General features: G+C 36.4%; 1 protein-coding gene and 1 pseudogene across 1 annotated transcript; both read right to left on the bottom strand.

The window, feature by feature from the left end:
• Positions 1-1,381: 1,381 nt before the first annotated feature.
• LOC136848961 (cytochrome P450 6B6-like) lies at positions 1,382-2,586 on the bottom strand (annotated as a pseudogene).
• Positions 2,587-10,197: 7,611 nt separating this feature from the next.
• LOC136849262 (cytochrome P450 9e2-like) lies at positions 10,198-21,305 on the bottom strand. Its single transcript, XM_067122549.1, has 7 exons — positions 21,169-21,305; positions 16,816-16,997; positions 15,927-16,611; positions 15,552-15,770; positions 11,847-11,907; positions 11,394-11,584; positions 10,198-10,668 (listed from the first exon to the last, which is right to left on the bottom strand). Exons 2-7 carry the CDS (start codon positions 16,993-16,995, stop codon positions 10,499-10,501), a joined length of 1,506 nt encoding a protein of 501 aa, XP_066978650.1. The 5' UTR covers positions 16,996-16,997; positions 21,169-21,305; the 3' UTR covers positions 10,198-10,498.
• Positions 21,306-24,970: the final 3,665 nt, after the last annotated feature.

Raw genomic sequence — 24,970 nt, 5'->3', positions numbered from 1 at the left:
CAAAGCTGATTTGCTGTCTTATCTTCCAAGTAAAAGTAAACCTCTCCGCCATCAATGGGACAGCAGCAGGTTGAGACACTTAACATTTGTGAAAATTGGTGGATGGAATGGGTGGGAGGAGGGGATATTGTGGGAGGGGGTTGGGGAGGCAGAAGGACAAATAAGAACATCAAGACAGGAACTAGCCATGTCAGTGAGTGGTTAGCGGTTTTGGCTTTTGTTACGTCACAAGGTTTGTACCAGTACAAAGGCGTGCCTCTACTACCTTTCAGGGAATAAGTCCAGTTGCACGTCATTCGCATTTCTGTGAAGAGGGTATTAATGGTGTTTACTCTATACCTACTGAAGGACACTAAGGAAGATTATTTTACAGATTTTGCAAGAATTATTTGAATAATTATGGTATGCTTCATTGGTCTCATCTCTCAAGAGTGAGTTCAGTACGGCAAATGCAGATTGCTTGGGTCATACTGTTGTTGAAGAAAAAGAAACAACGGCTATATCCATATCATTGTTTTTATACGGTTCCTGTCACCTTCAAACATCAGTTTTTTCTACTAGGGTATATCCATGGATCAGTATTTTGAACAATCATTCAGGATTAAAGAAAGATATTGCTAATTTGTCATAGGTATAAATTGGCTGTGGATAACCTTTACCCAAAGATGGCAACTACTCCAAGAACATTTTCAAAGATTTGCTTACCTAATATATTCATCTCTCAAAGGCACTGCGCAGTTATTAACACCATTACTACTGAGAAAGAAGGCTTTTTGGTTTATTTCCAGCATAAAAACTAAAAATTAGGCTCGGATGGGTTGGGGTGGGGTGGGACTAAAATGAAGTAACGAAAACTTGTACAAGGGAAAAAAATTTATATTGCTTCCGCAGGGCGCACACACATTAATATATATATATATATATATATATATATATATATATATATATATATATATATATATATACATACATACATACATACATACATACATACATACATACATATATATGAAATTTTTATCACACCGTGATTTATATGCAGTCATGAAGCTACGAATGTCGTTTAATATCCAATTCACGCTACTTCGGGAATATCCCCGATGGTAAATTATCATCGAAGGGGAATTTTTTAAGTGATAAATGGATCGGTACCGCCGGGTCTCGATCCCTCGACACAGTACCTTCCAACGACTCCATTCGACGGTCAGACCGTTGAGCAACGTCTCTTCGGTGATAATTCCCCATCGGGGATATTCCCGAAGTAGCGTGAGCTGGATATTAAAGGACATTTGTAGTATATATAAATCAACTTGTGGATATTCAGAAGCCAGACATGCGAACTGCATTTCAGCATACGATAACTTGAAATTGACACGGGTAGTTACAAACTAGATTGATTGGCTGATTTAAGAAAAATCAATGTAAGTTTATATTAATAATTTATAACACGCTGCCATGATTGAAATTCAATAATCGTGTAAGGATGCAAAAAAAAATATATTGCAAAACAGTAGCCTATTCTGCTAAAAGGCCTACCTAATATGACGCCCTCTAGATATTTGGACTCCATAATTCCATGGTAAGTGATCCCATCCTATTGTCTGACAGTGCCTTGTAGCTCTTGGCGAAGGCGTTGTTGCTCTTCTGGGCTCTTTGCCAACAGATAAGCAGCAAAAGCCAGAGTAGTTGCCGTGGTGTCATAGCCTCCAATGATGAACATTAAGCTTAGAGCTATGATGGTGTCATTATCAAGAACTGCCAGAGATGAAGGACTTTATGAGAATAATTACAACCTATATAAGATAATTTCATATATTGCATTCTTGATTCAAAAGCCTTGAGACAAGGCATTGTGATTTTTCACCACTCATATAATACAGTACAGTCATATATCATCTCACATCCTCTGTACAGCCCACCTTGGTTTTTGGAAAGGTCAGTTAGGCCTTCTTCGGCCTGAGCTTCTAAAAGTAGGTCTAAAAAGTCTCCCCTTTTCGTGCCTTCCCTCCTATAAGCCAAAGCTTCTTCAGCAACAGTCTTGAAGAAGTTTATCTCCTTCGGGGATAGACACATTAATTTCCCCGGATTTCACAGATTTTTGGGCCTAAAAGAATGAGAACAAATGCGATCATTCGTCCTATACCAATATGGAAAAATGTCTCTGCCTTTTTGGAAATTCAGGATCTTCTTCTACAAGCGAATTGCACTCCAAGCAAAAGTGCAAGAAGCAATGGTGTCCATTGTGTATCTTCCGAAATTAAACTTCATGTCTACTGAAGATACCTTGGAAGCCTCTGCTAGACTGAACGCCACAAGGGCATCGACTTTGTCACACACAAGGTGGAACATGTTTTTCATTTTTCCAGACGTAAAGGGAGTCACGATAGATCGCAGCGTTCTCCATTTTTCTCCATTGACGCTGGGCAACATGTCACTCATATACTTATCCTTCTCACAGGGCGACTTGATTACTCGGCGGTCTATGAAGTGGTTGCAGTCTTTTATGAGGATATTTTTTTATCATATCTGGATCACACGCGTACAGAACGGGAGAGTAGAAAGCGTACGTTAATTCCAACCAGACCGTTCTTGTTATAATTCCGGTAGACCTGTCGAGGTTTGAAAAGAATCTGCAAATTGACAGTAGTTGCAACTCATCATCGGTTTTATATAGAGCTAAGCTCCATACAATGACAATTAGTTATATGTTAAAATAAAGGACATGAATGATTTCAGAATTCAAGAAACATGTTGACAGTGAGATGAAAAGGAGTGTAATATGTATTCTGTTAACACCAAGAAGCGAAATGTTTTTCATGATACTTCATTATCAAAAACCCATCTGCCTTGCTTGGTGGACATCATTTCGGTCATGTGACCAAATAATGGTGTAACGGGCGGTGATGGTACCCCACGTTTGGCCCAGTAGCTGAATTTGTGCTTGTTATATAACCAAAAAGTGGCCACTTAAATTATCAACAGGGACAACGTTGCCAAAACCATTCCTGAAAAAAATATGTAATTAAGATAAAGATTTTTCACTTGCTATTACTACCCTTACACCTTGCCCCACTCATGTCTATGGGGCTTATGTACCAGTGGCATCACCCATCCAAGTATTGGCCGGACCCAACTTTGCTTAACGATCATTAGGGACCCTTTAACTATTGCTTAACGATCATTAAGATAGGAACCCAAGTAAAATACTGTATATATGAAAAACATACACAAAAAAGATGCAAAGTTTACAAAAATGAGCTGAATTAATATGGACCAGGACAAGGTTACGCCTTGAGCCTTTCATGAGCTCGCCTTCACCACCCTACACATACGAGTATATATATATATATATATATATATATATATATATATATATATATATATATATATATATGTGTGTGTGTGTGTGTGTGTGTGTGTGTGTGTGTGTGTTTATGTATGTATGTACAGAAAGACAGATAGATTAATAGTAGGTTTATTGGCCACAACGCTGTACAATGATTACAATTACAAGTTCGTAGATATGGTCCAACAAAAGGACATAGAAAAGTATACAAGTAAATCCTACGAAACAAAAACATCTAAAACCAGAACACTTAAAAAAAACCAAAATAATGTTTTTTAACATTTTAACTTTAACAAATAAAACTTTAAATGCAGCTAAGTAAAGAAACCTTATAAACATTTACGCAGAACCTTATTTGCTACTGTTTTCACCTGCAAAACATAAAGATCACCTATATTCTAAAAAAAAAATATGTCACATCTTAAAAGAGGAAAACAACTTTTAGCAATTCTTGATAATTTCTTCATAAGTAAGTTGACAGAATGAAAAGTATTATTTTTCACTGTTGTGGCATATCGCGATGACCTGAAATTATGACCTCAGTACTTGCAAGATTATACTTATTGGACAGACAAGACACTCATGGGTTCTTGATGTCCCGTGAAAATCCTCCATTTTGCGATGACTGCATTGTGCCCTTGACTGTGAGACATTTGCTGGTCGAATGCCCCAGCCATGGGAATTTAAGACATAGGTTCCTGTCCTGGGGACGTGACGGAGAAGGTCATTTTATTCTAGCTACAATTCCCAGTAAGGTTTGTAATATAGAGCAGTTATACATCTTTATGTGGGAGTTGGGCGTCCTCAACAAAATTTAAAATATACGTATAAAGCATATGTGAGTATCGATAATATGATTATATACATATATTTTTATATGAAATTCTTTTTAAACTTATTTATTTTTAGTTTTCTATTTAAATTTATTAAAAATATACGTATAAAGTATATGTGAGTATTGATAATATGATTATATACATGTATTTTTATATGAAATTCTTTTTAAACTTATTTATTTTTAGTTTTCTATTTAAATTTATAAAAAATATACGTATAAAGTATATGTGAGTATTGATAATATGATTATATACGTATATTTTTATATGCAATTCTTTTTAAACTTATTTATTTTTAGTTTTCTACTTAAATTTATTACGGGGTCAATAACCTAGATGTTGTGACGCCAGTTTTACTAGATATAATCAAACATTTCGTATATCCTGCGTTCTTGGGCAGTGCCACAACACATGTGCCTGTCTGTATGGCACTGCAAATACACAAATTCCTCCATCAGTAGACACCGTGACCCCTCCTACCCCACCTAGCAGACCCAACCACAAGGGAATGAGGTCAGAGTCTAAAACGGGTGAATGGGATTCTCTTACCCAAGTGAATACATGAACTGAATGATCTTTGTTGATGTCACGGTATGTTATATTCTCTTTGATGCTTCTGAACTGAAAATATTATGCTGAGGTGTCTCTACAACGAATTTGACATCGTCTACTCTTGCTTTGTTTAGAGTGACCCACCATTCTTCTTTTCTAATTTGGTTCTGCAACCCCCCACACACACTATAATTACTTATTTATATATATATATATATATATATATATATATATATATATATATATATATATATATATATATATATATATATATATATATATATATATATATATATATATATAGAGAGAGAGAGAGAGAGAGAGAGAGAGAGAGAGAGACACACACACTTTCCCGTCGGGGAATTGCCGTCAGTGCACCTCACTTGGTGCACTGTAGGCATTACTTAGTTTCTTAGCAGCGTCCTTTTGGCCCGTAGCTGCGACCCTTTTCTTTTCTTACACTGTACTTAACCTTTCTTCCATCTTTCTTTCCACCTTCTCCTAGCAGTTGTTTCATAGTGCGACTGCGAGGGTTTCCTCCTGTCACACCTTTGAAACCTCTTACTCTCAGTTTTCCCTTTCATCGCTGAATGACCTCGTAGGTTCCAGTGCTTGGCCTTTGTCCTAAATTATATATTTATATATATATGTGTGTATATTTATATATATGAATGTGTATATATATATATATATATATATATATATATATATATATATATATATATATATATATATAATATAGGCTATAATTATCCAAAAAACACAATGTGCTTTTAATACTGAACAGTAATTTGAAGCTTTGTATAAATTGTAATAAATCTATATAACTCTGCGAACTGCAATATTTCTCGGACGAACTTGAATGCGTCATTCGTGTTATGGATTGTGTTATGGATTGTGCTAGTGTTAATGAGTACTGGAGTGGTAACATGGGGAATAGTTGATCTGTCATGTATTTCATTGCTTGACTTACTGTTCTTGTAAAACTTGAGGATCCTTGGGGAAAACCTGAGAATGTTGACTTAGGGGGTTAATTTGACTATATGGTCAGTCATTTGGCCAGTGGTATTTGTTATTCATTAATTTACATATTGGTTTGCGTGAGTAATATTACTATGTATCTGTTAGTCATGTTCTTTGTTAAGTTTTTCCTTTTATTCTGTTATGGTGGTGATAACTGTTACTGTTCATTAATAAATTAGGTTAGTTGTTACTATTTAGTTTTATTCTAGCCTAGTGTTCTGTAACAATTCGTCCAACGTGAATCTGACCACAGAGGGTGGGAAATGATGATATTTCACTTATAATCAAAATAAAAAAATTAGTCTTATCGCTAAAAAAAAAAACATTTACATTGCACAGAAAACCAGTCAGGTGTCAACAAAAGAGGCCTACTGGCACACTGATCTGCGCAGCCAAGAACAGCGTTCTTATACTTGCGGTTTGGTTGACCGAACTCGGCGGTGAAATTAATTTGTAAGGAGAGAGGGCGACTTGCGTAACCTTTGTCCGGGTTCGGTTGCCACCTACGGTTGTTCAGAGAGTGCCACTGTATTTGTTGCATGACACTGCGGAATCCTAATCTCATGTATAGTGACGTAGGGATCTGACATCGCAGAGACGACCCCCAGTTGTTTTTCCTTATTTTGCGCCATATCGTATCCCTCTGGGCTAAGGTACAATATGAGTCTGATATGGAAGGGTATCAGTTTGATTACGCAACAACGTTGTTTTGGAAGGTTACGTAATCCAAGCGCATGGAAGCCTTTTGTGCTCTGTAAATCTCGAAATCCTTTATATTATAAGATGCGAAAAAAATGTTACGAAATGTATTACATACACTTAGTACTTTATAAGAAAATTCTCCCTACTATTTACCAACTACGGCATCCAAAGAGGTTATTTGTCAATGACCCACACCCCAAAAAAATTCTTACTTAAACTTCACCGCTAGGTGAATTCTGGGGCAAGAGGCATCCCCTAGCGCAGTGGTCTTCAAACTTTTTAAGAGGTCAGGCATTTCCAAATATTCATTACTGCCCTTCAGATTTAGCATATAAATTATGTTCATAATAAAACATACGATACCAGGTACTTGAGGAACTTTTTACATTTTCTTAACATGTTCAAACAGAACATAAATGCATTATATGTAAATGTATCTGAATTTTCATGGTTAAATTTAATAATCCAGAAATCAATAACTGAACTTTGATTATTGCAAATAAAATTCATATACTGACCTTACGGCTTGAAACATGGCCAAAAGATAAACATAAAACGCAACTTCTCTGCTGTTCATGGTAACCACTGACTCAGGTAAGGCAGCTAATGAGATGGATGTACTTGTTTCAGCTTATCAAATCGGGGAGAATTTTGGACAAGGCACATCGCATGTCATCCTCCACCTCTAAGCGGTTTCTTGCTTTTGTTTTGATTTAGTAGGGAGAAAAGCCTGATTCACATAAGTGAGTGGAGGAGAAATGTAGAATGTTTTTAGCGCATACCAATTCTAGGGTATGATAGCCCAGAATTCCTGTACAGAGAGCTCTTTTTGCAAACACTTTATACCAGAATCAAATTTCATTTCCAAGTATTCATCAGGGTCTGGCACAGAATCTGGCTCAATATTAAATTTACTATAAATGACAGATCTATGGACTCAAGATCAGGGAAGTATCTGGAAAATTCTTGACCCAAATTTTGAAGGTGGTTGATTATTTCATTTTGGAGACAAGGATCTAGTTCTTTTCACCTTCAACAACTTCACAAAAATTCTCAAACATTGCAAAATTACCGGCATTTTTTCCTAACCCAGTTCTGGATCTTAGCAGTGAAAGCACGCAATGACAAAATGAATTACAGTTTTGTCTTTACACTGAAGTTTCAGATTTTTATTTCTTTTGTTTTTATTTTATTCTCTTATTTTTTATATAGTTAATTTATTTTTATTATAATCTGTGGCAGTGAGCCATGGCCCACAGTTTGAAGATCACTGCCTAGCGTCAGTGTAAAGTTTTTATTAGTAGGTTATTGATTCATCACTGAGGCAAACCATATCAATTTCTGGTACAATGGTCGTGCGTCAACCGAATTCTGCTCTTGCACTATTGAGTGAACGAAAATTGAATCTTCTGGGCGCATTCTACGCTTATGTGGTCATTTGTTCATTTATCGGTGTTTATTTTTTTCGCAGTCTTTATTTGCAGGTCTTGGTAGATATATGTTCTGTTATATTTTCATTGGTTTGACGATGATGAATAGTACACAGCTTCTGGCCGTCTGCGACTGTCGCGTCGGACTGAGATCTGAGAGCCACAGACAAATAGATAAGAAGTTGACTAGCAAATTTAAGATTACCCAAAGCTGAAAAATTTCTTGTTGACATTAATCAAGCCCAGACATACTTCACTGGTTCACAGGAGATGCTGAGTAGATCTACAACACTGCTCAGGGCATTCTGTCTGCTACTCACAGCAGTCACAAATACTCATAAATCGATTCCAAGTTATTTCCCCTAGATAACACTTTAGTAAGCTGTTTCGAAATACTTTTTTAGATGATGCCTCTCCCATCAGACAACATTCTTTTAGATTCCTCCCAGTTCCCTAAAGTTAAGAGTATGTGAGCAGTAATTGGATCTTTCCTTGTGATGTCAGGATCCATTAGATTGTGTATGTTTTCAAAAACTTAAAATTGTGACTTGCCACATTTTCAAAGTAACACGTATTTTTCCTTGTATTCAAACCGTAGTCCCTCACATTTGGAATATCATTGTACACTTGAGCTGGGCCGGCTACGTACTGGGTAAACAAGGGTAGTAACCAGGTGGAGCTGGGAGAGTGAGGATGCCCAAGCTGACCCAGTCAACGCTACCCATTCTTCTTCCAGCCTATATTCAGTAAGAAAAACTGAATGGGAAAAGTTAAGTTGGGTGGACGAGGTGTGTTATCCCCAGTATGCAAGGCCATGGTTTGTATACCTATGAAAAATACAAATTTAAAAATTCGCATTTGCTCCTACAAATACTACGCCTGCCACAATTGGAGACACTGCTTAAGGAGGGAGGTTGTACCTGCAGGTAGGACTGAGCACCTCTGGAAGTGGAGCAGAGTGTCACCGTTCACAGTAACAGCACCAGTGCTGCTTCATTGGCACTGCCCTGGAGAGCGTGGCAGCACTTCACTCAAATCCTGCTCTGCATGTTAGCAACTGGAGTCATGTTGGACTTCCGAGGAGATGGGGAACTGTCGTTCTGCAGCCTTTGTTAAGGATATTGTAATCAGTGGGCTTGGATAAAAGGCTGTACATTGTCTCCTCCTTTGTGTATGGATTCGGGGGAGAAAGAATGGCTTGTTGCATACACCACCTCCTCGCTGAGAAGCCACAAACTCTAGCCGAAACACTAGAATGCACCATGGGATACTCGTACAGTTCCTGATGGTTACACTACTTGCTGAGCCACCATCCTAGGCTCCAGCAAAAAGGCGTCCAGGGACTAGCTGGCAACATCCTACAAGTAGAATGAGGTGAAGGTAGACCAACGGTGCCAGGCTGTCGCTCTCATTATCTATTGGATTGAGAAGTTCTTCTGTAAGGTGAGGTGGGTCCAAAGCCCCAGCGTGAACTTGTGGGTGGGTTGCAGGGGCTTCCACATTATCAGTGGCTGCATAGGCTTAGGAGACTATATTCTGTAGCCAGAAGGAGATGGTGTTTTTGGATATCTCCTCTGCAACGTCCTGTACTTGCGGAAAGGCATTTGTACTCTGGTCTGAAAGTAGTAGTGTTTGTTTCCCATAAGATAGATAGCGCCAATTTTTTGTTTTAGAAATTCAGCTGATTAAAAAGGTTAGTGACAGGTACTGTTGACAAAGGTCAGTGATGTCTTGTTACATCACAAGGTTTGTACCAGTATAAGATCATGTTCTCGGTGAAAAAATACATCTACCTTTTAGGGAACGAATTCAGTTGCATATCATTCATATTCTGTCAGGTTGATATTAATAGTGTTTATTGTGTAATAGCGTATGGATACTTGGGAAGAGCATATAAAGATTATCTGAATAATTATGGGAAACCCATTGATTGCTTCTGCTCAAGATCGAGAGTTACACAGCCACTGTATAGATCTGTGGTTAAGAAAAAGGGAAACTTGTTACAGGCATTTTGATGCTTTTATGAGGTTCCTGTTTCCTTCAAATAAGAAATAATTAGGAATGACCGTGTTTCCACGGTAGTGCAGTTCAGTTTTTGCTACTTTGGTCTAGCCGCGGATAAGTATTTTGAAGAAATATTCAGTATTCAGAGAAATCATTCGAGTTTTATAATCAGTTTAAATTGCATGTAGATACGAGTTACCTCAAGGTGATAGCTTTTTTTTATTCAAAAATTTTTAACGATTTGGTTACCTAATATGCCATTTTTCTAAGGATCTGCATAAGTACCAACGAAATTACAATACTATTGAGAAAGAATGCTTTATGGCATTGTCAACATGAAAAACTAAAAATTACATAGGAAGAGGTAAAGTATAATTACAGTTTGTCACAGAGCCTTGCACTTAACTCAGGGATAGTAGGCATAGATAGCCTTGTTTAAAATGAAACAAAGAATTCTACTCAGAAGAAAAATGTTGATATTTGATCAGTTTGCAAAACTAATTTACCTCATAGAGAATTACTGAAATTATTGAAAACAAGGGAAAACAATGGAACATACAAACATAGTGATATATGGCCCCACCATTGTCCCAGTTCAGTGATTTTCACTCTTCATTTAAAGGTTCAAGAAGAAGGAAAAGTTCTTTCTCAGGTTTTAAGAGAAAACCCCCAGTTGACAAGACGATTTCTTCTTTGCCAGGCGATAACTTCAAGTCTGCTGCCAGGACCAACTTGGCTATGCCCACTTTTGCTTCCATCTGGGCAAAACGCATCGCTGAAATATATGAATGAGAGACAAGAACGATAAGTATGGGTTTAGAGACTGTGAGACATAAATCCGAGACGCAAGTTCTGTTTTCAGTAAGAATATTACCTGGAAATCATTAAAAATACTGTGAATCTCGTAGAAATTGTCTTGTTGATAACATTCGTTGTAGGAATCTTAAATGTAGTTAGTGTTTAAAATTGAGTAGCGAAAAAAGAAAGAAACTTAGCAGGCTACAGACACGGAAAACCACAGATCTTCGCTCAAGTGCAAAATCTGTCGGGATATGATCGAAGATTCCCACGATTTTCAGATTTAGTGACCAGAAATATTTGATAAATGAATGGGTGTCGAGATATTACACAAACCAGAAGTAGTAGAGAATATAAATGAAAATCAAACTTTCTTTTCAAAGGATTGACTCTTAAAAACTTCTTGAGGAACAACAACGCTTAGGACGGTAGGAGAAGGCTCAACTTCTGACGTGAAATAGAATGCATTTTGTTTAGGAACATTTTTTACCATAATGCAAAAAATATGTTATCACAACATATAACTGTTCAGTGATGTGGACTGGATTTGATCATGCTTATTTATTTGGGTTGGCTTTGAGGAAGAAAATCACCATCTTAAGGGAGCAAAACCTTGCACAGCAATTGATAGTTCCTCCCCTTTTACGTAAGGTGTATATTATCTAGTCAACCATTGAGTAACAAATCTCTGGACATACTTACCAATACAATTCCTTGGTCCCAGTCCAAAAGGTATGTGTGTGTAATTTGTCACGTTTTTCTTGTTTTCTGGTAGGAAGCGTTCTGGTCTGAAGGTTTCTGGCTCTGGCCAGTATTTCTCGTCATGATGAATAGCCCAGACTGGCACTTGAATGTACCGTCCTTGGTTCACTGTAACATTAGTTCCTGGAATGCTGTTTATGAAGAAAATATTATGCAAATGAATTATGCTACATCATTGTGCACGTTTTCCAAATAGACATCTAGAAACAGATGGCAACGAATTCTCTGGAGGTTAGGAAAATTAGAATAAAAATTTTCTCTCAGATAACTAATGCCTGAACTACAAACTAGAACCACTTTTAGCAACTGGCCTAAACAAATGATTATGGTATAAGACTTAATATACAGTTATCAGTGACAAATTTTTCAATAAAATCTGCTAATTTAACTTACATATAATCTTTGGTGCATTTTCTTTCTAGCCATGGAGCAGGTGGGTAGAGTCTCAAAGTTTCTGTAAGAACATCAGATTGATATCTCATTGGTTTCTTTACATTATTGTGATCCTATACGTTGGTTTTTCATCTCAGAAGAAAAAAAATTGATGCAGATAATTCTATAGTTTAGTAGTAGTGGCAAAGAAATGGTCCCAGAATCATTCAGTTTAAGAATTTCGTATTTCCATATAGCATGTGTGGTAAACAGCGTTCCCATAGTTTTATAGCGGCCTCATAAGAGGAAGGGGAACTCTTCTTTAGTTTTATGGAACCACTGCCAAAAGTGCCTAAAAAATGCAGCAGAGCCAATTTTTTTGGTAGAAAGTTGAACTGCCATGTAGTCAACCCATATATTTTGGAAGATGCATCCAAAATATAAGAGTACTCTTTCTAATATGGACCTACAGTGATAATGTAACGTTTTTGTAAATATTATGAAACGAATAATCTCAATAGTTAATTGAGACATTTACATGTTTTAAAAACAAAAGAATGTATTTTAACCACAAATTCGCCTAACCTGAACAACTGAACACCCAGAATGTTGATTAAAGAAGTGGAAGGGTGCATTACAGTTAATCAAAATTTTGATCAAAAGAGTAAACAGAAGAATAAGGGAAAACTGAATGCTTCAGGATGTTAAACTTCACTATGTTATGTGATCCCCATTTAGATGCTTGCAGAGGAAAGAGCAGTTTAAGATTGTACACTACAGAGTTTGCTCAGGTTGAATTACTGGCACCAGCAAGAGGTAAACTGGTGACATCACTGATAAAAAGGTGGGAGTGTAGAACGGTATTAACCCTGTATGTATCCACCGTTGTCAAAGTCCAGGGTAAACCCATACCATATTACACGTCACCTACTCCGAGGTGCTAGTACTAAACATGGTGGAAGCTCCTTGGGACGCCGTGTTTAGTACTAGCCTCTCGGGGATCAAAGTATTATATACACCATTTATGTATTGCGTGGTCAACAGATTATATCAATAAACAATATCTTCGTGTGGCCAAGTTTAACCTGGACTTTGGCAAATGTGCATACATACCAGGTTAATACCGTGTCGGACGAGTTCAGAACTGTGAGGAATAGCATTGGAAATGAAGAATGGAGGAGGTAGCTATCAGCTACAACAGGTACAAGTGGCAGGACAGAAACTAGAGCAGGAGCTGAAGCAATAATCAGGAAGGCTGGCCAACAGGTCTTGTTGACCATTTTCATAAAAGAACGACTTGAAGAAAAAACTGGTATTTCTGTAGAGTAGTACTAGCACGAAAATGCTGCCATGCTTAATTCGTACTGGGGATCAAAAAGAAGAGCAAGAGATGAGCAGATTTTTAAATTCAATTGAGCTTCAGTATTTGAAAATAAAAGAATCCGATTTTAATTTGAAGAATCGAGTTGTCACCTTTTTTTATTAGACTTGATCAGCACGTGTTAGCTAGGTTAACGGAAAATTCTAGATGTAGCAGTAGGAAGAAATTGCAAGCCCCCAAAGTAAAGATTAGATAAAATAAAGTATATTAAAGAGGAACATCATGTTAGAATGACTGAGAGATGTAGATGTAAGTGAGAAAGGTGAATGAAAATTAGGGATGTTTTCTTAAGGATCTCAGCAATTCAACCATTCAGATGTAAGGAAAAAATAAATTAAAATTTATAAATGTACAGAGAACCTTATTGCCAAAGGTTCTGTTTCTTTCAGCAGGAAGAATATCAAAGTATTTTGTCTTGGTAGGAGAATTTTTTTTTTTTTTTTATGTTAAGAAATACTGCTTTCCTGATCAGATTCGAATTAGGCGTGAATTCACCTATTTATGACTGAAATTGTTCCTTGACTGGATGGCAGAGGAGAAGGGTTACTTGAAAAGTCACCAGGAAAGTGGCTTAAATAGAAGAGAAGATACATACTTTGGTAAGCGGTAATAATTTCACCAGAATTAATGGCTCCTAAAATTCATAGTTTGAGCTGTATGGAGGGAATTATTTAGGGGAGAGGTAAAGGTAGAAGAAAAAGAAGTACTAGTAAAAAAATCTTAGGAAATACAGTTCACCTGAGTTTTTTAAAGGATTATGGATGAATAAAGTATAAAGAACATGAAAATCAGGAATACGTATTGGTTAACACGGTAATTTGTCCTATCCTGTTAATAGTAGAAAAGGAAAGGGAATACGTACCTTTAGCATCATCTTGCAAATGAGACTTGTGACAAGAATAAAAGTTCACACAGGTTGGTGAACGTGACAGAAGAAGGAAATAATAGTAGATGGATAACTGTAATGTGAGACTGGCAAAGATTTAGCAAGTGAATGAGTAGACAGCTGGGTGGCAAGGTTGGGAAGCAGACATGGAAGTACTGAGGCAAACTGGTAAGAGAAACAGGGGAAGAGGCAGGTCTGCCATAATGCACAAGACAGGGGTGGAACTAATGCTACTGTAAGTTGAGACCACCCTCTTAACAAGAGTATTCAGCTGATTTTATGGGATCCTCAGGTTCCCTAGATGCTAAGTACTGAGTGCTATATATGTGTGAGGTCTTATCATATATGAATTATACGCAGCAATTGTAATGAGGAAAGGAAAGATGATTATCTAGTGGTATCATCTGTGTAGAGGCAGAGTAGTAGATACAAGGCTGAACCGGCTGTTTAGAATACGTGAAGGCAGAATAAGAGTTTCATGGCTGGCTACAGTCGTCAGATACCTTACATGGGTCCTAAAATCATAATAGGGCATTAGTGCCCTGTGAATGAAGGTATAAAGAACATTCGAAAAAGTGCACCACTCTGTGCATACATAATGTACCTGTGGCTATAACATAAAAAGATTACGACTGGATGAACACAAAAGTAATGAAATATTTAAAGTAGAACTACTTTTCTAAATCACATTGTCTTTAACAGACCACTACGAAAGTGAATAAGTTCGTCAAAAGGAATGGCTGACAGGGCAACCTTAAATCTTTTATTTTATTTTATATAACCTTTTTAAGGCGCTATATTCAGGTTAGAAAATATAAATACAGTGTTCATGTGAAATATGACAAGGGAGTACCTCTTGAGCTGAACTGTTTCAGAAATGAAATTGTGCAGACGAAGTAAAAAAAATCTGTGTTCAGTATGACAATGACATATGCTATATTAGTTCTCCAAATATATAGGAAAGTAAGATGGTTGTAAGTCAAACAAATGATAAAAGTTATTATGCAACTACAACAACATCAGACACTTTCTAAAGGTGATTTGTGGTCAGCTTTAGAGCTTTTAGGCTGACTTACTTATGCATTTAAGACCCCAGATACTCTTAATCGTGTAAATCTACGAAAAGGTGAGAAATTTACTCGTAGAGGTTCTGATGACAGCACTTCAAACATCGACTCAGTATAGGACATGGAGCATACACATGAAACAGTTATAAATGCCACTATGATACAATACCACAGCAGTATTGTGGTTTCTGATGTCAACGAGACTTGAAATGAACATCTGTAGTTACGAAATGCAGTAGATTGACTAACTGATTTAAGATAAACCAGTGGTCTTACAACAAAGGCCATTGACAACAAAAGCTTAGTGAATCGTTTCAAATTTATATTAAAAAGTTAACAGAATGTCAGAAGAATTCTTTTCTTAAAAGCTAAAAAGTGGAAGTGAGGCCTACCAAATATAACGCCTTCAAGGTATTTGGATTCCATAATTCCTTGGTAAGTGATTCCACCATGCTGTTCAACTACGTCTTGTAGTTCTTGGCGAAGGCGGTGTTGAGCTTCCGGGTTCTTCGCCAACAGATAGGCAGCAAAAGCCAGAGTTGTTGCCGTGGTGTCATAACCAGCAATGATGAACAGAATGCTTTGAGATATGATTGCGTCATCATCAAGAACTGCCAGAGATGAAGGACATTATGAAAATATGTACAACCTACATAAGATCATTATGTGCATGGGATTGTGGTGTTTCTTCAAAAATGTAACACAGTACAGTCACATGTCATCTAACAAGTATTTTCTCAGCTAGAGTAAAAGTCTGTTCAGCTCACCTTGCTTTTTAGATGGGTTGGTTAAGACTTCTTCAGCCTGAGCTTCTAAGAGGAGGTCTAGAAAGTCTCCTCTTTTCGTACCTTTCCTTCTAGAAGCTAAAGTTTCTTCACAAACGCTAACAAAGAAGTCTGTCTCCTCCAGGGCTAGATATAATCCCAGAATTTTGAAGAGTTTTGGGGCCATCATAAATAGTATAAATTTGATCATTCTTTGGATTCCCATATCAAAAAATGGTATTACTTTTCTTGGAAATTCAGGATCTTCTTCTACAAGCGAATTGCACTCCAAGCCAAAAGCGCAAGAAGCAATGGTGTCCATTGTGTATCTTCCAAAATTAAATTTCATGTCTACTGAAGATTTCTTGGCAGCCTCTGCCAGACTGAATGCCACAAGGGCATCGGCTTTGTCACAAACAAGATGAAACATGTTTTTCATTTTTCCAGATGTGAATGTTGGAGACATAACGGATCGCAACGTTTTCCATTTTTCTCCATTTATATTGGACAACATGTCATTCATACACTTATCTTCCTCACAGGGTGATTGAATTACTCGGCGGTCTGTGAAATGGTCGAAATCTTTAATGAAGATATTTTTTATCATCTCTGGATCACATACCAACAGAATGGGGGAGTAGAAAGCATATATTCCAGCCAGACCGTTCTTGTTATAATCCCGATAGACCTGACAAATATTTGGAAAAATATTTTCAGAATCAGCATTACATAGATTTTCATTAGTTACCTTATTAAATGCCAGACGGTCATTTGCTAAAACAAAGTACATAAATAATTTCAAAATTCAGGAAACATTGACCATCTGATGAACTAAAGTGTAAGATGTCCTCTAAAACACCATGTAATCAAATGTTTTTTTCACGATACTCACTTCATTATCAAAAACCCATCTGCCTTGCTTGGTGGACATCGTTTCTGTAAAGTGGCCAAGGAATGGTATAGTGGGTGGTGATGGCACCCCACGTTTAGCCCAGTAGCTGAATTTGTGCTTGTTATACAGCCAAAAAGTGGCCACTAAAATTACCAACAGGGACAACGTAACCAAAACCATTCCTGAAAAAATTATAAGTAATTAAGGTAAAGATTTTTTTATTTTCTGTTACATGGGGCTTATGTGCCGGTGGCATCATCTGTCCAAATACTAAACAGACCCAACTTTTAACTTCGCTGATCGAACGACCAATTGCTTAGCGAACATTTTACCCATAAGGTTGGATAAAGATGAAGCATATAAGATAGAGAAAATGAAAGAAAATTATAACACAGAATTATCAAGATAAAAAGAGAATAGTATAAAGCAAAAAATACAATATGCAAAAGTTTATACAATTAACCCTGACATGGAGAAAAAAAAGAGGCAGAGTTTACAAAAATGCTCCAGTTTACTGAGGACCAGGACTGAGGACTAGGTAATGCTAAAATATGTATAGTGAAATAAACATGAAATTTTTTAATGTAAAATATATTCTTTCATTCCTTTACATGACATCGCAGTGCGTTTATCATTTATCGTCTTGTGTTTCATACAGTACCGTAGCTTAAATGTCATGGATGACAATCCTACCAAAAAATAGGTATTATAGGTAGGGCTATCAATATGAAAATAACAAGCAAAAGATTATATTACTATATTAATATAACTACACATATTTTAGCAGTAAGTTTACTGAAGTACATAATTCATATATCATTACAATCCTTAAATCATTGCCTCGACGATGTTTAGCGTTGAAATTGAGAAACACTACTTTTCTTTGGGTAAAACTGAAATTGAGAAACACTACTTTTCTTTGGGTAAAACTGAGGTGTAATGAAAGTTAGAACTTTTGAAAGACATATTCCATGAGGAGAGGTCGCAGCGTAGATGTTTACTCGGTGATGGCTGGAAGAGACTGATGAGTTTCCAGCCCTGTAACTGGCTGATCAGTGGCCAATCAGGAGCTTCGTAAGAGATGGGGTTAGATATCAGATGCATGGGTGGTGTGAATTAATTATAACTTCCTAGTTATAGGCCTCTTATTTGCATATCAGTAAAGTATTCAAAGGTACCTAACTGATGTGAGTTCTTATTAGAATAAGCAACATAAATAACTCTAAGAATATAAAGTTTATACATTCACAGACACACACACACAGATGCATGATTAAGCGACAATGTTACCATACTTCTAATCTCATAAGGTACAGATTCGAATATTGATCAGAACAGGACATATTAGTAGATTCTGTAGATTTTTAGGTCGACGTAATATCTTTCTGGATGAGCGCAAGCCTAATAAATACGGTGCCTGTTCCAAAGAGTAGCATAACTGCCAACAGCAGTAACTACAGGCTGATTTCTGTTCTTCCTGTGCTTTCCAAAGTTGCAGAAAAACTTATTATTAAGCCACTATATAAGTATGTGGAATCTAACGGATTGTCAGCTGATAGTCAGTATGCATACAAGAAGTAGTTGGGTACCTGCAAAGCTCTTGTAGATTTGACATATCATTTGCAAGAAAACCTTGATAAGGATTTTGAGTGTAGAGTAATTCATATAGATTTTAGTGCTGCTTTCGGTTTAGTAAATCACAAGGCTCTCATTTTTAAATTTCAGAATCTTGGAGTGGGTGGATATGCTCTAGGATTACTTGAAGTTTCCCTTACAGGTAGGCTGTAGGAAGTTTCTGGTGATGGGATCTTTAGTGAACCAAGACCTATTGTGCCTGTAGTTCCACAGGGTAGTGTTCTTGGTCCACTGTTAGTTTTAGTATACAAGTGATATGGTTGTTGGCCTGGAAAACAAGATTGTTCAGTTTGCTGATGGCACAACACTTTAGGGTGTGGTAAAATCTCCACTTGTCCACTTGTCAGAAATAGCTGCCCTTAGTCTCAGTCGTGACTTGGAGCAGATTAGTGAATGGTGTCAGTGGGATACGGGGCTGAACTCCAGCAAAACGAAAACACTGTTGGTATGCAGAGCTCGCACAGGTTTTCCACCCCATCCTGTCCTTCACGTGGATGGGACACTGCTGAATGAATCAAAAGTTTTAACTATTCTAGGTGTAACTTTTGAATCACATAGTACTTTTGAGAAACATCTAATAAAAATATTAGCAAATGCCGCACGGAATTAGGTATTGTACGTGAGGCCTCACATATTTGTAACTGATAAAATCCATGAAAGCTATTTTAGGTCATTTGTCCTCCCTTTATTAGAATACTGTTCTCAGGTATGGATGTCTGCTTCTGCCAGAGACTTAGCTCTTTTAGTTAAAAATGGTTCATGGTGATAGGTTTCTGTTCCCTAACATTATTAATTAAGTCTTGGTCCATTGACCGGATGGCCTCTAGTTTGTCAATCTTTTAACGGATTTTTCGCATTCACAGTTGATCTCTGACCCCCTTTTCCTGCTGAGAGCAACTAGATTCGCTGAACAGCAGCAGCAATATGCAGTACATATGCCTCGCTGTTGAACTTCTCAGTTCCTGAGGTCCTTTATTCCTCACACCGTTGGACTGTAGAACTGTCTCCCTGAAGGCATTGTGCAATTGGAACTTTTAAAAGTTCAAGCAAAGATGCAACACATTTTGATCCTTAAACAGTTCTCCTTGTATTTTAATAATTTATTTACTTTTTCATGTATTTATTTATTGATTTATTTTTTTCTTTTCTAATAGCTTGTCTCTTCTTTCTGTATTTTCCATTACCTGCTGTTACTTCTTTCAAATGAACACCATATTCGTTGGAAGTTGGGATTTCAAGTCAATGGCCCTTGTGGACTTTTTTTTACGTTTCAATCGGGTTGATGTTCTGAGTAATAATAATAATAATAATAATAATAATAATAATAATAATAATAATAATAATAATAATAATAATAATTATAAATACACCTCGCCAGGGAGATCGATCCTCAGCCACTTAGTGTATATATATATATATGTATATATATACATATGTATATATATATGTATGTATATAGTGTGTGTATTATATATATGTAAATATAAGTATATACATACATACATACATACATACATACATACATATATATATATATATGTATATTACATATGGAACCCAAAAATTTCTTCATCACCGATTTTGTTGAAATTCTGAGGCTATGAAGGTTTCTGTCCATTAATTGCACATACCCTAAAAGAAGAATCAAATGTAACCTCTTTCCGACTTTTGATGCTTTTTATAGTGTCCAGATTTCTTGACATTGGGCTTCACACAGTACAGATTATGACGGGATTATCGAAGTGTACTTGACACAGTTGGTCATTTAAATGATAATGAAACTGAGAAGTCACAAGTATCATGCGATATCATAGAGGGATTCACTGATAAAAAATGAAGTCTCAAACCCTTGAACTTTTGGGGAAAAAAATTTCTGGATACTGAGACGTTGCCGTTCACTTTCTAGAAACCCGTTTAAAGATGAATGTACTGTACTTATGATTGTGGGTTAAATAACTCCAAATGACTTAATTTGGACTAAGAATGCAATTTTTTTGTTTTTCCTCTAAAAAATTCATTGGTAAATAAAATTTGAAAAGTTAGCTTTTTTTTATTGGAAATGAAATTTAAAATTTGGGCTAAAGACCAAGCGCTAGGACTTGTGAGGCCATTCAGCGCTGAAAATAATGTTGAAAGATTTGTTAGGAGAGGGTGGAGAGTAAGAGAAACAGTTATTAGGAGAGGGTGAAAAGTAAGATAGAAGAGATTATGAACGAAGGTACAGTAATAATAATAGGAATAAAAGGGGTTGCAGCCGAGGGCCGAAGGAAGCTCTGACGTCACTATACTACAGAAAATTTTTATATATATATATATTATATATATATATATATATATATATATATATATATATATATATATATATATATATATATATATATATATATAGGAAATGGGTGTTGTTGTCTCAAGAAGCACTATGTGCCTTTACTGTTGAACAGTAATTTGAAGCTTTGCATAAAATGTAATGAAAATTTTCACTTCTGCAAACTGTATGTCATTAACGACCAAATCAGCATTTCGCTGACCTACATGAATGCGCCACTCATCCAACGTGAATTTGATCACATTCACGATAGTCAAAGGGAGAGGAGGTTGATAATATTTATATGGATAACGAAGAACAATTATCAGCTTTTTCACCCTTGAAACAACCTTGTTGCATTGCTCAGAAAACCAGACAACAGTACACAATAAAACAAAAGCGAAAAGGCCTACTTGCGCGTCGATGTACGCAGCGAACAACAAAGAACTTTGGCGTCCTATGTAACCGAGCTCCGCGGTGAAACTAGAGCAATGCATCATCATATGACCAGAGGAACTTTGTCCGAAGGCAGTTGCCACATCCACTCGTGAGAGAACCAATGTTTTTATTGCATTACCCTGCAGAATTCCGCTAATCTTATCAACAGTGGCGCAACGGTCTTTTATGGCACATTTGAACCTTAGCGGTTGTTTTTCCTTTTTTTTTATATATATATATATATATATATATATATATATATATATATATATATATATATATATATATATATATATATGAAGTGCATTTATATATACTGTATATATATACATATATATATATATTAATATACATACACACACACATATATATATATATATATATATATATATATATATATATATATATATATATATATATATATATATATATATATAGAGAGAGAGAGAGAGAGAGAGAGAGAGAGAGAGAGAGAGAGATAGTGTTTGTCTGGGATAAATAGTTATGGTGTTATATACTGTATACTTTACCACAATACTTATGAGAGACAAGGAATGGAGCGTTATCAGTGAAACAATCTCACTGCTTAATTTTGTAATACAAGTTTAAAGATTGAGGACCTCCACAATTGCGTCATGACTTGAGTGCGTTTCCACTCACCAGAAGTATAATGTCAGAGGAGTGTGAAATGACACATTTTACCAGATGTTGCGATATTTGCATATTTCTGCTTCATTTCCTTTCTGATATGTCAGTGATGGCCATTTACGTGACAATCACAAATTTCTGCCGAACTGATAAGAACATTCCGCACAACCACTCATAGAAATATACAGACCAATGAAGTACATGACCTTGTAACATGTCGCTGGTTCTGTTTTTAGCGTTCGTTTACCAGAAAATCCCGAGAGACATCCTACCATACGCCTTGTATGAGAGAGAGAGAGAGAGAGAGAGAGAGAGAGAGAGAGCCTCTCTTATACGTGCTGATTTCTTTGTATGGTTTTCAGTTTTATTGTAGGTCATATATATATATATATATATATATATATATATATATAATATAAATATATATATATATATAAATATATATATATATATATATATATATATATATATATATATATATATATATATATATATATATATATATATATATATATATATATATATATATATGAGTATGTGTGTGTGTTTGTTTTTCGTTTCGATGGGTGGCGTTGATAGGGTACAGCCTTTTAGTTCTCAGGACGTTTCTAGGGGTAACAATGGTGGGTGGACTGGTAGGCGGGAGGCTGGGGGTAATCGACGGGCCTTGCAAACGTGAGAAGAGCCCTGCATTACTTATACATCGCCCTTTTTGTCTGATTGTACATTCCAAAGGTGTCTCTGTGTGTGATTATGTGTGACTGTTGAAGATATCGCGATGTTCATGACCTAAATGCATGCAGGTCTTTGCCAGATTATTTCAGTGAATCAGGGAGCAAAGGATGGAAGGTCTCCTTTCGAGAATCATATGGTACATAGCACTGCTAAACTAGCTGGCCTTCCACGCCATGTCTGTGGGAATGCGAAGCAGAGGTGGCGCGTGGTGTTTTTGTTGTATATTTTCAAGGCTCGACAAATTACCTCATCAACGCTGTTTGCATGACGCAGTTGACAGCAGGGCAAAACATCTTGGTGAGAGGATGGTCAGGCATCAGTAAGATAGGGAAAAGTTGCTACTGTTTCTTGCATAGAAAAATATTTAGCTTTTATTATGCTAAATAAATATGGCAGTTGCTAGCTGAACTAACACTGTTCCCTTTTTGTTGATGGGGGTAGGGGCTCTGGTTAGGGGCAGGAGGTCATGAGGAAGTAATTGCAAGGACTAAGTTTGCTGTAAAGTACATTAAAGCATGTTCCATAAATTCCTGAAAGCTGTATGGACGACTGTTAAGCTCAGATGCGTTGTTGGTTTAAAGGAAGCAAGAATCTTACAAAATTTACACAGAGAGAAAGTCAGGAGGGAGTAGGTGCAAAGAGGGCCAAAGTGGGAGGATCAGGAGTGTTGACATATCCACGAGAATTATTGGCCAGGAAATGAGACTTCAGTAGTGAGTTCGTTAGCCAGGATAGTAATATATACCATACCCAAAATCAGCAAACGTTGGATTAAGACTTTTGGAAACTCTGTTGGTTCTAAATCTGAGGAAATAATTCTAAGAATGAATCAAGATCAGGTGTATAGAAGTGCAGTGATTCCTAGTAGGTTTGAGATATTTATTGGCTGCAGCAGGAGTTAGGAATGATAGATGGATCTGCTCATGTGATTGGATGGCTGATGATTTAGAAGTGGTCAAATCAGAGTTTTGAGGGAAAGTTTCAAGGGAAGTGTAGAGAACTAATATATTTTCAAACTGAAGATATGATGTAAACAACACAAAGATGCTGTTAATTTGGGGCTACTGGCATATAGGCAACAGACCACACATGACAAATCATGAAGAAACCTTCATTTGGTAGGCCACTATGAATTTCGAGGTGACTTTGATACAGTAGGGTAGGAAGATGTGAAGGTATGAGTCAGTGAAATGAGAGTGATCATTAGACCCAATAAGTGGAAGATAATTTTGTAACCATAGAAGAATAACTAAAGATTAAGGAAATACCTAGAGCATTAAATTACATGCTGGTAATATTCAGTATTAAATTAAATATTAAATAATTAATATTACATTCCCCTTACGTTTTGGCGGAAAAGAACCACTCGGTGAGTTATATTGAGGCCTCCCATATGGGGAAAGGCAGATGTCATTGAGAAGAGAACACAAAGACTGGCAATGAATAGGGTAGTGGAGGGAAAAAAAAGCAAATTTATACAATATTATGGGCAATTGTAAAATCAGAAAATAAGAAGCAAAGGTTGAAAGAACAATTTTTTAGCCCCATGGCAACATAGTGAGGAGATTCAAGATCCACCAGCTGCACTATTGATGTGATGATGACCTGATAAGCAACGATACATCATTGACAAGAATGCTCAAGTAAAGGATGTAGTGAGCGATTTGCATTCTGGAAAGATCTGGTGCCATTCATTTTGTATTGGAAATCATCAGATTCAGATCTGTTATTCAGAAGTCAGTTTTTCACCTTGATATCACACATCCATGATGGAAAACCAAATATTCTATGAGTGTTTAGTGAGCTTATTATTTCTGTTTGATTCATCAGTTTTGTTCAGATTATGAGTTGATTGCATAGCTATCAGTAGCCTAAGTTAACAACCACATACTTTTCAGATGAGGTTTTGCATACTCATTGATTTATCATGCAGCTGAAGACCAATTAGTATGGGGTTAGCCTAGAAGATTAATTCACCAAGCATTCAAGAATACATCCTGGAGTTTCTTTGTCCCTATGGATTGTGGCTATGCTTTGATATTTGTACCTGACTTCTCTGCTTCCTATCTATGAATATACCAATAGTTAGTTTCCAGGCATTCATTATTTTGTATAGGTAATTATCTAATGAATTTCCTATTACAGGTATCTGGCTCATTCACTTAGCCGGCTTTTTCATTGTTTTTTAGTAATCCGGTAACGTATATGCAAAGGCCTCTGTTTTATTGCCAGTTTAATGGATAAAAAAAATTTGTTCCAAAAGAGGGAACAGTACACTTGCTGTAGAAGAGATAACATGTTCATAATCCAAGGTTTTCATAAAATGAAATTGGACTGAGGGGAAGATGTTGGTTATTTCTAAAATAAAGCCTTTCTTAGGCTCTTATTCCAGAA

The sequence above is a fragment of the Macrobrachium rosenbergii genome, chromosome 20, assembly GCF_040412425.1.
Source record: "Macrobrachium rosenbergii isolate ZJJX-2024 chromosome 20, ASM4041242v1, whole genome shotgun sequence".
NCBI classification, from domain to species: Eukaryota; Metazoa; Arthropoda; class Malacostraca; order Decapoda; family Palaemonidae; genus Macrobrachium; species Macrobrachium rosenbergii.
This window is presented reverse-complemented; position numbering and strand designations above follow the sequence as displayed.

What these genes read in the sequence shown, in the direction of transcription:
- LOC136849262 (XM_067122549.1), bottom strand. Translation starts at nt 16,995, where the DNA reads ATGGTTTTGGTTACGTTGTCCCTGTTGGTAATTTTAGTGGCCACTTTT. An exon ending in GATGGGTTTTTGATAATGAA is followed by an intron (nt 16,612 to 16,815) that starts GTGAGTATCGTG and finishes AATATTTGTCAG; the next exon opens with GTCTATCGGGATTATAACAA. An exon ending in CAACCCATCTAAAAAGCAAG is followed by an intron (nt 15,771 to 15,926) that starts GTGAGCTGAACA and finishes CATCTCTGGCAG; the next exon opens with TTCTTGATGATGACGCAATC.